Here is a 14580-nt window from a genome sequence, read left to right as displayed (position 1 = left end):
CCTGCCCTGCCGCTAGCGTCTTGTCCGAGCGGGTTTTCAGTGCAGCTGGTGGCATCATCACCGATAAGCGTACACGCCTGTCGACTGACAGCGCTGACAGGCTGACGCTTATTAAAATGAATAAAGGCTGGATTTCTCAGAATTTCCAATCTCCACCAGGTGAAGGAAGCTCAACCTGAATAATTGATCCACTCCTCCTCCTCCTCATTTTCCTCCTTCTCCTCCTCTTTGTACAGTAAAGCAGAGGAAAATGGCTATTTTTTGACAGGGCCCACTGGCTCTTGCTATAGTACTTCATGCATTTAATTTTTCTGGAGGGCCACCTACCCGGTCCTCTGTTTGAAACAATTTTTGTGAGTGCCACATACAGGCACTCAATCTATTCCATTTTACTGCAGGGCCACCTACCTGCTCCTCTGGTTTGAAACATTTTTGGGACTGCCACATACAGGCACTCAATCTATTCCATTTTACTGGAGGGCCACCTACCTGCTCCTCTGGTTTGAAAAATTTTTGGGACTGCCACATACAGGCACTCAATCTATTCCATTTTACTGCAGGGCCACCTACCTGCTCCTCTGGTTTGAAACATTTTTGGGACTGCCACATACAGGCACTCAATCTATTCCATTTTACTGGAGGGCCACCTACCTGCTCCTCTGGTTTGAAAAATTTTTGGGACTGCCACATACAGGCACTCAATCTATTCCATTTTTCTGGAGGGCCACCTACCCGGTCCTCTGTTTTAAAAATTTTTTGGGACTGCCACATACAGGCACTCAATCTATTCCATTTTACTGCAGGGCCACCTACCTGCTCCTCTGGTTTGAAACATTTTTGGGACTGCCACATACAGGCACTCAATCTATTCCATTTTACTGGAGGGCCACCTACCTGCTCCTCTGGTTTGAAAAATTTTTGGGACTGCCACATACAGGCACTCAATCTATTCCATTTTACTGGAGGGCCACCTACCTGCTCCTCTGGTTTGAAAAATGTTTGGGACTGCCACATACAGGCACTATCCAAATTAAATTGTCTCCATAGCAGCCTCCACACGTTGTCTCCATTGCTACCTCCAAAAGTCGTCCATATAGCTGCCTCCATACATCGTCCCTTTATCAAACGAGGTGTGTCAGGCAGAAATTTGGGTTGTTTTCATGGATTCCACATCAAAGTTGTTAACTTTGTCGCCACCCTGCTGTGTTATCCACAAAATATACTGGCAAACTTTTACCATTTAGGGATATTATTTCAGCGCTTCTTGCGCATCTGTTTACATTCCCCTCACCCGGCATATCCTAAACTTATAAGAACGCTACTACACTTGATCTTATACAAAAGGTTCTTAGAAGTGCTGTTTGGGGAGTAGCCTAGCCCCTAGAGACAGGGGCTTGGATTGGCGAAAGCTCGCCTGGCAGCGGAGCGCCAGCTCCATGCGCATCATGCGCTTCTTGCGCATCTGTTTACATTCCCCTCACCCGCCATATCCCAAACTTATAAGAACGCTACTACACTTAACTTGGTGCAGGCTGGGACCGAGTCTGACCCTGGGGCTGGTCATATACTGCCGACGCAGAGAATTGCGGGGCCTACCTCGGTCCAGGTCTCAAAGGCCTACTATACCTCCTCCCACCCCTCCTCCACCTCCTCCTCCTCCGAATTACCATCCGTGGGCATGGCGCCATCAGTCGGTAGCTCTAGGCACAGCAGCAGTGCCGTCGCTAAGCGACAGCAGGCGGTGCTGAAACTGCTGAGCCTAGGCGATAAAAGGCACACCGCCCAAGAGCTATTACAGGGCATTCCACATCAAAGTTGTTAACTTTGTCGCCACCCTGCTGTGTAATCCACAAAATATACTTGCAAACTTTTACCATTTAGGGATATTTTTTCAGCGCTTCTTGCGCATCTGTTTACATTCCCCTCACCCGCCATATCCTAAACTTATAAGAACGCTACTACACTTGATCTTATACAAAAGGTTCTTAGAAGTGCTGTTTGGGGAGTAGCCTAGAGACAGGGGCTTGGATTGGCGAAAGCTCGCCTGGCTGCAGAGCGCCAGCTCCATCCCAAGATCCAACTAACATAGTTGCAGCACCTTTAATCTACTACTAGTTCACTGCCTCCATAATAATAATAATAATAATCTTTATTTATATAGCGTCATCATATTCTGTAGCGCTTTACAAATCATAGGAAACAAATACAAATGTAATGTAACAGAGCACAACATTTGTATGGAACAACAGGAGTGAGGTCCCTGCTCGCCAGAGCTTACGGTTTATGAAGATGATGGGGTAACACGAGGTAAAAGAATATTTAATGGTCAAGCCATTCTTCTTAGGGAATAGAAAAAAATATAATAAATGGAATTGCTGTCGCTTGAACCACTCAGCCGTCATCTTATATACCAGGTCCAGGGTGAATGGGACTGCAGAGAAGTCTGGTGCCTGTTGGTTGCTGGATAACAGATGGGAGGACGACACAGGACGGGTTAGTAGAAGAGTTAAAACTTCATGCAGTTAATGAGTGTTATAGGCTTGCCTAAAGAAATGGGTTTTAAGAGCACGTTTGAAACTTTGGAGGTTAGGTATTAGTCTGATAGTCCGGGGCAGAGCATTCCATAGAATTGGTGCAGCTCTAGAGAAGTCTTGGAGACGCGAGTGGGAGGTCCGCACTAGGGTAGAGGTTAATCTAAGATCACTGGCGGATCTAAGAGCACGGGTTGGGCGATAGACTGAGATAAGAGAGGAGAGGTAGGGGGGTGCAGCATTATACAGAGCTTTATGGATGAGGGTTATTATTATTTTAAACTGTATTCGAAAGGAGACTGGCAGCCAGTGCAGCGACTGGCATGAACTGTAAGCATACATGGTCCCCTTATCAAACGAGCTGTGTCAGGCAGAATTTTGGGTTGTTTTCATGGCTTCCATGTTAACTTTGTCGCCACCCTGCTGTGTAATCCACAAAATATACTGGCAAACTTTTATCATGTACCGATATTATTTGAGCGTTTCTTGCTCACCTCCTTTGGTTCCTCTCTGACACCCATTGGTTTGAAGCCTGAGTCCAATTAGGGTATGTCGCCATGCCACTCTCTAGCCTGCTGCCGCTGCCTCTGCATGCCGTCCCCTATAGTGTCAGGGTCAATTATTGGATGTTTTAGATGCTATCTAGCTTCATTCTGTCACTCTGTCATGGCCATGCTGTTGCCCATAATTTTGGCATAATGGTGCGATTAGGCAGCCTCAGAGGCATCCATGCATGCTGCCCCTGCTGTTTCCTAACCATTTCCGTGGTGTTTCCATCCTTTTCTGAGGTTCCCAGGTGTTTGGCCAAGCTTCCCTGTGCAGAGCCTTGGTCCCCTTGAAAAATGCTCGAGTCTCCCATTGACTTCAATGGGGTTCGTTATTCGAGACGAGCACTCGAGCATCGGGAAAAGTTCGTCTCGAATAACGAGTACCCGAGCATTTTAGTGTTCGCTCATCTCTAGTTAAAATGTCTACATACACCAGCAACTCAACATAAGGAGACATATCCACCTTCCTGACTGGATACTGGATCTGAATTGTATGGAATTTATTTGTCATTTGAAAAGAGTTATAAGGGAATGCTGAGCCATGAGTCTCAACCTCACAAAAGGGTAGAAAAGCAGCTCAGTACATACTGCTCCGCAGTAGATAGGTAGCCAAGCACACACTGCTCCAACACATAAAAAAAATAAAATTGGTACTTGTCGCGGCGAGGACGCCGCCGCCTCGTCACGTGACGTGGAGTGCAACTGTACGGGTTAATTTAGCCTACTCAAACTTGCGCTCACCTTTCACTCAGGACACAAATTGAGCATAAATAACACCTCATACAGATCCAGCACCAGAACCGCTGCCACCACTAATTGCATTTATACTGGGACCAATAAGTATCCCACTCTACAGCAACTCTTGCTTCTCAGGCAGTCACCTTGTCACACCACTAGACATGCACACTCAGCACTTTAGCAGTCACACAGCTAACCACATTTCACAAGGCTATGAGTTCACAGAGCATACAGGGACCAAAATTAAAGTGAAAAGCTTTAATTACAGAAAGTTGATCAGTGCATAAAAAGATATTAAAAACAAAAGACTTACATAATAAAAGGACACACAACAAGGCAAAACAGTTATAAAATAAAAAGGGAGAAAAATAACAGAAACTTACAACTTAAAGTAAACCTGATCCCTGGAGGTGGGAGAAATAAGGAACACACTCAGCTTGTCAAGCAGACCCCAGAATGTGAACACCATTTCTTGGATTTCATATTGTTTTATTTCTTTTCAGTTTGGTTCAGATTTCAGAACTTCCCATTCATTAATTAGTCCAGAGGGTCATTCACGATTGGGCAAAGTTTTAATGAGGGGGGAGAGTCCAGGAATATTTAAACAGTTCTTTGTTTCCAAATTCCTAGATGCAGGGGTGGGGGTAGGCGCAGAGGAGAGGTGACTAGAGATGAGCGAGTATACTCGTCCGAGCTTGATGCTCGTTCGAGTATTAAGGTACTCGAAACGGCTCGTTGCTCGGACGAGTATTTCCCCTGCTCGAGATCGAGCATTTAATTAAAAAAACACAGTGAAGAACAATGAAGAATAGAATAAAAACAGTGACCACAGGATCATTTAAGTGAAAAAGACAGTGAAGAACACAGGGAAGAATAGATTACAGATGTTCGGCACATCTGCTTACTTGTTGGAAGATACGCGCGGAACGGCAGCAGGGAGACATCAAGCAGCAGGGAGACATCGGGCAGCACAGGGGAGACAGACATCGGGCAGCACGGGGGAGACAGACATCGGGCAGCACGGGGGAGACAGACATCGGGCAGCACGGGGGACACAGACATCGGGCAGCACGGGGGACACAGACATCGGGCAGCACGGGGGACACAGACATCGGGCAGCACGGGGGAGACAGACATCGGGCAGCACGGGGGAGACAGACATCGGGCAGCACAGGGGGAGACAGACATCGGGCAGCACGGGGAGACTTCAGTGGAAGAAGAGGAGCGATCCCAGGACAGCGTATCACCCCGACAAGTAAGCAGATGTGCAGAACATCTGTAATCTATTCTTCACTGTGTTTTTCACTGCGTTTTTCACTTAAATCATCCTGTGTTCACTGTTTTTATTCTATTCTTCACTGTTCTTCACATCTGTTAACTTGTCGGGAGATAATATATGCGCGGAACAGTGAAGAATAGATTGCAGATGTTTGTATACATCTGCTAACTTATCAGAAGACATTCTTTTTCAATTAAATAACACATTTTATTCCTGAGCCATGGTCCCTTTGAAAAATGCTCGGGTCTCCCATTGACTTCAATGGGGCTCGTTATTCGAGACGAGCACTCGAGCATCTGGAAAAGTTCGTCTCGAATAACGAGCACCCGAGCATTTTAGTGCTCGCTCATCTCTAGAGGTGACCAAATGGCTTTTGAGGTCACCAGAGAACATTCTGCAGGTCAGAGTTTATCAGGTTGTAAGGATCTCCAGGATGTTGTAAACGAGGCCTGGACGCTTCAATGGATGCCACATATTTCAACCTAGTTTGTAATTGCCCAATAGTTCAACAAATCTTACACATTCAAGAATAATATTTCCTTGACAGTACTTACCTTCTGGTAAAGTGGAGCTTCTCTACTCAGCAGTAGAGCGGACAGAACCAGCTCCATGCCTGCGCTCACACCCGGCTCTGCCTGCTCTACTACTGAGCAATGCAGGAAGAAGTTGAGCTGCAAAGCGGCTCCAGAATTTGAATACTGATTTTATTTTATCGTGTGCTGACGCCTCCCCTTGCATGGCCCTGACCAGCGCTGTGTGCGTCTTAGATGCACATAGTGCTGTTTGAGGGCCGGAAGACAGACTGCAGCTCAGGCCCCCAGCATAAAGCACCCAAAGTTGTCATCCTGTGGTGGAACACATCTTTTATTACTTTTTTATTTTGACATTTTATCATGTTTGTTACAAGGACTCTTTTAGTTGTGACTACACTACTGTGTAGAACACCTGAGAAATCTAAGAGTATCACCCTTTGTAACCCCATCTTATTTTCATAGGAGTGTGGACACTAATCCCAAACTTCACCAAGAAGACCATTGATCCCTGACTCTTGCAAGGCTTTGACTCCTAGGTTAGGTAAGAATTTCCATAGATACATACCTTTTATCAGTGGGTCTTGCCATTAGTAAATATATATCTCTGAACTATCCTCACCCACTTGACGATAAGTAACAATATGATAGTGGAGGTGCTGGCGGTAGTGTACTGGTGTCTATCCTGTACTAAACAACAAGGAGAGATGTATTGGATACAAATACCAAGCACTAACTCACACTCTGCAAAAGAATTATTTATTATACCTATATTACAATGTTAAAGTGTACATGTGTAATCACCACTATTTGTATATAGAAGTTAGATAATATTTATATGGGATAGACAGTGCCTATATAGTGCATAATAGTAACTATAATGTCAACCATGAATTGTAAACCATGAACTGTGAATATATAACTAATGTTTGGCAGTGGACATATATGTCACTGTTAACATTGGTAAGATCACAGGCTGGGCAATGTGGTAGGGGGGCCCTATATAGGCACTGGCTATCACATATAAATATTATCTAACTTCTGTATACAAATAGTTTTGATTACAAATGTGCATTTTAACATGTAATGTATTTTATTGCACTATGCAAAATAATTATTTATTATGAGTTTGTGCTCTGTATTTGTATCTAATACGGGTCTTGCCATTTCCCTGATTTATGTGCACTTTTTGTGTGTCACACTAAGCTTTTACAATTCGGTGTGGGAGCAGGAAGTCGAACTTCCAAAATGATTGCTGAGACATAAATTTGTGTATTGTTGTAGTAGTATATATTTTTGATGAGGACTGATTGTAAGTAGTCAGGGAGGGTAAAATCCACTAAACACTTAGCACCTAATTTGCAAATGGTGCAAGTATATTTAACTTCCAGTTATCCAACTTGGCAAATGACAATATTGGTATGTTTAGTCTTATTTCAGATAACCTTTTCAGATTTAACTCTTCTCTATCAATAGAAGGTAGGAACACTGTCAGGATTTGGGATGCGTGTATCCACTGGACCACCGCGGGAGGTGGTACTAGCAGACACCTGGGACTGGAGCCTGAGTGGCACCAGGTCTTCACCAGAGCCCTGAGCAAAGCCGGTTGGTCTTGCTACGGCAGGGTACCACCAGGTCGTTCCACAGGTGTGACTAGCCAGCGATGGCAGCCAAGGTCGAGGTACCTTAACGGAAGACCATCTCATGGTCAGGTCCAAGCACAAGGTCAGAACAAGCGGCAGAGATGCACCGTCAATTTCAATCCGGGGTCAGCAATGGGAGATCCAGGCAGATGGGAACGGGAACATTGGCACACGGGACACAGGACACAGGAGCAGGAACGCAGGAGACACAGGAATGCAGGGAATTGCTAGGGAGCTTTTTCTAAGGCTGTGAGGCACATGGGTCCGGCAGGGAAGACAAGAAGGGGCTGGGAATAAATAGAGAAGGGCAACTGGCCTCGCAGCGGCCCGCTCCTATAACTTTGTGGTCAATTTCGAAAACATCAGGGTTGTGGTTAGGTGTGCTGTACAGACAGTTAAAGGCATATTCAATAGCAGGTGTATACAGAGCCAGGAATTAGACATTCTCAACTGTTTACAGCACAGCCAAGGACATCTTTAAAATGATACCAGACTTAAAAAATTCTGACCCCTCTTGATGGGCAAGGAACAGTTTGCCTTTATCTCTTTGTAAGGATGGTCCAGGCCTGTATAGCTGTATACATCTGCATTTTGTCTTCTATTTATGCAGGAGTGCAAATGTATAGATAATTTAAGCTTAGAAAGTAAAACTGTGACAACAGAATGCAACAACAAAAAACACTTTTATTTGTTCAGTGTATGTCTACACAATTGTATTTGCTAGAATTGTGTTTTTACAGAACAAAATTCATGCAATATACCTTCACACATCATTTAATACTGTAAACTGCAGTTCACATAGAGACTATAAAAGCAAGAGCACTTGGTGCAGTAAAGGCAGTGTTTGGCGAACATAATATTTCTATTGACTTATCCTATGAAGTCAAATGCAAATGACATCTTGTAGTTTTTAGATGAGATCAAGAAGTCTCACCAATAGATAACTCATGGCAGAGTTCAGTTAAATTGTATGCAACTTGAGTTGTAGTCTCCGCTGACTTCAATGTACAAAGCCATATGACCCCACACACATATAGGGGCTGCTAATTGTCAAACCTTCTATACCACTCTACTCAATTGCAACAATCAGAATCATATAAATCATTTCAACGCAGAACAACAAAATCAATTTAGGCACAAAAAAAATACAAGTTGAAAGGAATATAAATGGCAAAATCTATGCAATGGAAAGTCTACAGCTGCTTTGCAAACATGTGTCTCCAAGGAAACAGACGACAAACAAACCCTGTGTAGTCTGATCCTTAAGTAATATTTTCTTGAATTTCCCCTAATGCTTGTGTTTAGACACGGTGTACTCTATAAATGTTATAGTGACTCAATGGGGGGGATTTATAAACACACTTGTGCCACAATGGTGTTTTTTTCTGACACTTTTCCAACTTGCCCGATTAAGGGGCGTGTCTTTCTGGTAGATGGTTGTGGTTAGAAAGGGGCACGGCTTATGGGAAATCGTCAGTGCACTCAAAGTTCTGGTGCACAGTTTAGACCAACTAAAAGATGGTCTAAATAGGAACCGACCAGATAAATCTGGCGCAACAAGACTAGTGTTTTCCAGCTAGAAACCGGCAGAACCAAAGACACATTGCTAAATCTCCCCCCAATGTTTCTGTGAAACATAAGCATCAAGAATCAGATTCCCTAAGATATTTGTAGTTAAATATTTTCTTGACTTCCCCAATTCTCTGATATAACACCATTACTAATCATATCTGTCTCCAGGACAGAGTAGAGAGTTCTGTGATCAGCTTCACTGATAATATCTATGTACGTGTAGATATGTACCAGATTTTTATCAGCCGAGCCTGATGATTTTGATCCCATAACATTGTAATATATATGAGGACTCCCTTTTCTCTCCAGATGGTGTATTGCAACAGAGATAAAGATAGAATTTGGTAGATAAATACTTTCTTGACCTCCCCAATTCTCCTAAATTCTAACTTTTGTCTCTTGTGATGTCCGCCACCAGGAGAGAGTAGTGTGACCCCATATGTTAGTTTTGTGGGATCAAAATCATCAGGCTCAACTGATAAAAATAATCCCATACATATCCATACATATAAGAAAACATATTATTTTACCAGTGGAGCTTGATTATTTTGATCACAGACCTCTAATCTGTATGGGGACACCCTACATCTACTCTGATGTCCTGATGTGATGTCCAGAGACACCAGTTGCTAACTTTGATTGTTTAATACAGGAAATGAAGGGCCATCACCATGTTACAACAAAGTCTTTCTACAATTTTCCTGAAACTCATGTGTGTTTCCACTACCATAAGGTTTGTTTTGGTAATTTATAAAACAGACGTCTATTTAACCTAAGAACCTCCTGTACATATTTCTCTTTTTTTAGCAAGTGTTATGTGCAACAGTATAACCAAAAAGTAAATAAATGTGAGCATATATAAAGCACACGAATAAGTGTAAATGTGATTTTTAACATTTAAATCTATTTAACACCTTAATTCTATGCTGTGGACAAATCTGGAAAGGTTGTGCAACTTTTAGGTCAAGTTTTGATCAATTTTCTAGATTTTTATGCAGGGCTGGGGCGCTGTATAAATGATAAAAAAGCACATGCTCACCTCCTCTGGGAGGATTTTAAGCTGCCACGGTTCCCCTTCACCTCTGCATAGTGCTTGTATTTTTTAGCTTTTGAGCTGGCAAGGGAGAATTCAGTATGATTTCTAGAGTGAAAACCAATCCAGATGCCACAATGGAACCATATCAGACCCAATTTAAGGTCCATGTGGTTAGCAGCTCTTTCCTTTTTTTCTTTTTTTGTGTTTTAACTTGGTTACAAAATCCATGCTGTTCATTTTTGCCATCAAGCGTCATGCTGACACTACAGTTCACCTAAGCATTGCTTTTTTATGTTTTTTTTTTTTTTTTTTACAATTTTAGAGTATAACCGTTCATAACTTGGTGTGTGTTGTCCCAATATTACGACCAAAATAAAAATGGAGATTTCTGGAAAATTATTTGTCTGCCTTGTATATTTTTATTGGCCCACCGTACCAACTGGACCCCATTTGTCAAGTCACTTGGCTTTAATGGAAAGTAACCAGAGATGTCCAATTTTGCCATCTCCTCCTTTGTACCAAATGGACTCTGGTTTATCAGTGCTCATGTCTAGTGACTGTATTCAATACTACAAGGAAATGTCATTTACCTGCTGATTTATTCAATGGTGATCCTATAAGTTGCACTAGTCATGTGACAGAACCACTGCCTTTAAGTACTAAACATCTACTCTATAGTGAAAATGTCATTCTCGCATATTATCCTCAACGCTATATATTATAAAATAGTCCCTCACACACATAAATAATTCACAAAAATATTTTTTCACAATCTTCAATTTTCTGCCTACATCTCTCCACCATTTGTTGCATAAATACTCATGGTAAAAAATGTTGTGTTAGTATCACAAACTACAACAGAAAGTATTAGAAACATAATGAGCCGTCTTTGGATAATCAAGACAGCCACCTTCAATGTCTACCTATATCATAAATACTTGGGTCTAAGCTACATAGGTGATTTCTAGTAGCAAAATCGAGCTATAGCAATTGTCCGTCTAGTGGTCTATAGCATGATTGTACTAGATGCACTCAACTTAACAGGCTGTTACCATTCATTGCAGTACACTCCAAATAAACCTCAAACGACACTCAAATCAATTAACTAGAACTATAAAAACTGTGAAAGCAGTTTTCAGAAAACACAGATTTTCATAATTATCGGCAGTAAAGAAAATCCAACCAAGCTTTTCATATTTTAACCTAAAAAAAACACAATATGGAAACTCAAAGCAAAACTAATTGTGCGAGCTATATACTGTAGACTATGCGCTACACTGCCATCACATTGTCAAACATTCTTTAGAATTAATAAATATAGGCCTATAAATCTTTATTTTGGTGTCCATTATAAAATTATAGAAGAAGGTATATGCTACCACTAACAAAAAATACCTAATGAGAGGTGTGGTTCCCTACAAAACTAATTTGATGGAGGTCAGCTTCTTGACCTTGATCATGTGATTAACTTTATTCCTGGAACGAGAAGTTGAGGGCTTGATGGGCTTTTCTTGGCATAAAGTCATAGCATGATTCCTCTTAGGCCCATGGACATCCAGATGGGCACAATCTGGCCCCATGTGTAGATCTGCACTTACTCCATGACATTTTAATATGGCCAGATACTTGTATGACCCCATAGTTATGGTTTTCTTAAGTGTCTTTAATGGTGCTTTGAGTTACATCTATTATCACACTTGACTTACTTCATTTCAGTGCTACAATCTATCGGCCATCCATTCTCTACATATTTTTACCTCCGTTATTTTTATTTCTCTGTACATCAACACCTTGCTCTTTCTTTACCGTGTATAGTGTAAGCTTTGGTATTTAGATACATGCTTAGCTATTCTGATAAAACTACCCTCACCCGCAAGTCAAATAAAATTGAATGACAACTGTCAATCTCACAGAAGGAATTATAATAATTTTACAGGGCCCTATTCCCTATTGAGGTGGCAACATATGTACCTTACAGCATCATAAAAACCAAAAGCACCTGAAAGCTTTATAACTGTTGTTATAGTTATGGTGGTCCACTTACAAATCACATTAATCAATTGAAAGGGTCTATATCAGTGGTGGCGAACCTATGGCACGGGTGCCAGAGGTGGCACTGGGCCCTTTCTGTAGGCACCTAAGCGTTCACCCCAACACAGAGTTTGCCAGCTAGGACTCAAGGCTTTCTCCTGTGATCCAAAGCAGCCCAGGACGTGCCATGCTCAGTGCTATTTTAAAGCGACATCCTTACAAGAAGGTGTGGATAGAGAGCGATTATATGGCTCCCCTGATTCTTCCTCTTCAGGGGACCCTGGAGGGAAGCTACAATTCAAATTTCGCCATCATCTTTCTATCGTATTGGTGAACTCAGGACGCCAATATGATTAAAACCTGTGATACAACAGGGATCAATAAGTTACTGCTTAAATTGTCATGTTGGCACTTTGCGACAAATAAGTGGGTTTTGGTTGTAGCTTGGGCATTCTGTCTCCAAAAGGTTCACTATCAATGGTATATCATGTTAGCAGTTTTTCTAGAAATATTAAAAATATCCTTGCAATTACCGCATCCGCCCCCCACTCTTCATAGAGGAATCCCGGATGGAAGTCCTATCCAGGCCTATGTCCCTGACAGAACCCATTCAAGTGAGCAGAACCAATAAAATCCTTGGTTCCTCTGCATGTTGCCACCTTTACATCATTTTAGTCAATGAGGTTACAAGTTTTCAGCCAACCAGGAATGGTTACAAACCACAGTATACGAAAGGAATATTGATTTGCAGTATAACTGCCTTTCCTCTGCTGTTGGGATTCTTTTGGAGACATTCTACACACGGGTAATGAGTAATCTACAGGCTGTACAATAGTCGTAATAGCATCCCACTATATTTGTAGAAAGTACACACTTTTTGTGTGTCTTTTTTTCCAGCCCATTTTATTCTGGCATTCAGACTGTATATTGGTTAATTCCCTACACTTAGAAAGGTGCTGGGGGGCCATGATATAAACAGCGGAGCAGCGCTTCCTTTTTTGGCCAGGATACACTTCATTTATTTTAAAACCCTATCCGCGGCAGCTCTAAAAATACCATACATCTGGTTGCTTGGCACTCTGCTTATTTTTCTGCAAGGACTGTAGCTCTGTGTTCAATCTCCCATCAGAGTCATCAGAACAATAATCTCTCCACATACTCGAGCAGGGCTGCTACTTAGTCGAATACCATGTGTTTAATAAACTCTTTTGGCGTCAGGGATACTTTCTGCTTTCTCAAAGTATATATATATTAGGCAAAGGATGTATACAAGGGCCGAGGTTTTAACACATTTTATGTAATCACTCATGGACCCCACACCTTGGGTGGGTGACCTGAAGAAGATACTGTTCTGAGCATGTCATAAACACGTAGCTAAATAATTTTCGCGTTATTATCTAATCTTTGTAATGATCTTTTCATAGCATGAGGATCCTATGGGTTTTGGAAAAGTTCTTGTATTACAGTGTGTCTATGAATAGTGACTAAACCAGTAGGGACCAATACTTAAGGGAGACGACCAGCAAAATGTCACCCACACGATACTGATTACCAGGACCTGGGGATTCTTTTCTATCCCCATCTTTTCATGGCCTAGGTTTCCCTTGAACTGATATCCAAAAACATTCAGGTGGTTAGATAATGACCGTTCTTGTAAAATTTGTCTTCAAAAATGTGTTTGATTCATGTATTCTTTTTTTGTTTTTTTTTGTTTATATTTCATTATATTTCTTTTTTTTTGTTTGTTATTTGTTACTCTTGTAACCAGATTTCAACTGCACTGTATCATAATGTGCATCACTTTTTCAAAGTAATAAAATTTGCTATGCGTATTTTTGGGAGCGGACTGTCCCAAGTGTTAAATCAAGTTAAACGTTAATAGCATGGGCATGTTTCTTGCACAGTGGCTTGTCCTTCTTGGAGTAGAACGGTTGACCCTCCAAATTCACATGGCAAACCTAGAAAAAAAACACAGGATTTTTATTATTTTTATATGATTTAATAACAAAACTATTTTAAGATACATTATTTATACTCATAATTGTATGTATAGCTGATGTCCACTTTCAGAAAATTCCATCAAATAATTGATATTGTCTGTGTAATGTAAAGTTCCACAATTTCCAATAAACTTTTGTTATGAATTCTTCACAGTTTTCTAGATCTCTGCTTGTTGTCTGTTTGCTGCAACAGGAAGCTTCACTGATTACTTCCTGCGGATAAACGCTGGTCCATAGTCATGTGATGTCACACGGGTGCACAGTTTGTTATATCCTCAGGAGTAATCAGAGCTGTATGTTAATCACAGCCGTGCACCTGTGTGACATCACATGACCATGGACCAATGTTTATCCATCAGAAGTAAACAATGAAGCTTCTGGTTAAATGACAACAAACGGAGATCTAGAAAGTATATTGGAAAATTGTATAACTTTTCGTTACATAAATAATATTAATTAGTTGCTGGAATTTACTAAAACTTTTAACTACTCCATTTTTAACTTAAAGTGATTTTTCCTGGAATTCTGGAAAACTCTTGGGGAGCTGGGATAGGTCTGAGCTGATTGAGCTGCGCCTGGTCCATGGTATAATATGGAAACCCGGAGCTGGAGCAAGGCAAACCCCTGGGAAACCCCTGCTCAGCTATTTATTTTTAGGATATTCATTGCTGT

The 14580-nt window shown here is 41.6% G+C and overlaps 1 protein-coding gene across 18 annotated transcripts in view; it reads right to left on the bottom strand.

Moving 5' to 3' along the window:
* Positions 1-7933: 7933 nt before the first annotated feature.
* The window catches only part of LDB3 (LIM domain binding 3), a 118155-nt gene continuing 111508 nt past the window's right edge, over positions 7934-14580 (bottom strand). For all 18 annotated transcript variants that reach the window (XM_072130750.1, XM_072130754.1, XM_072130758.1 and 15 more), the window contains one exon: positions 7934-13866. In XM_072130750.1, the coding sequence (XP_071986851.1) occupies positions 13777-13866 (90 nt within the window). In that variant the 3' untranslated portion in view covers positions 7934-13776. The remainder of the gene's footprint in view (positions 13867-14580) is intronic.

The sequence above is a fragment of the Engystomops pustulosus genome, chromosome 11 (genome assembly GCF_040894005.1).
Source record: "Engystomops pustulosus chromosome 11, aEngPut4.maternal, whole genome shotgun sequence".
Lineage (NCBI taxonomy): Eukaryota > Metazoa > Chordata > Amphibia > Anura > Leptodactylidae > Engystomops > Engystomops pustulosus.
The sequence above is the reverse complement of the archived record's forward strand: the minus strand, read 5'-3'. Positions and strand labels throughout refer to the sequence as shown.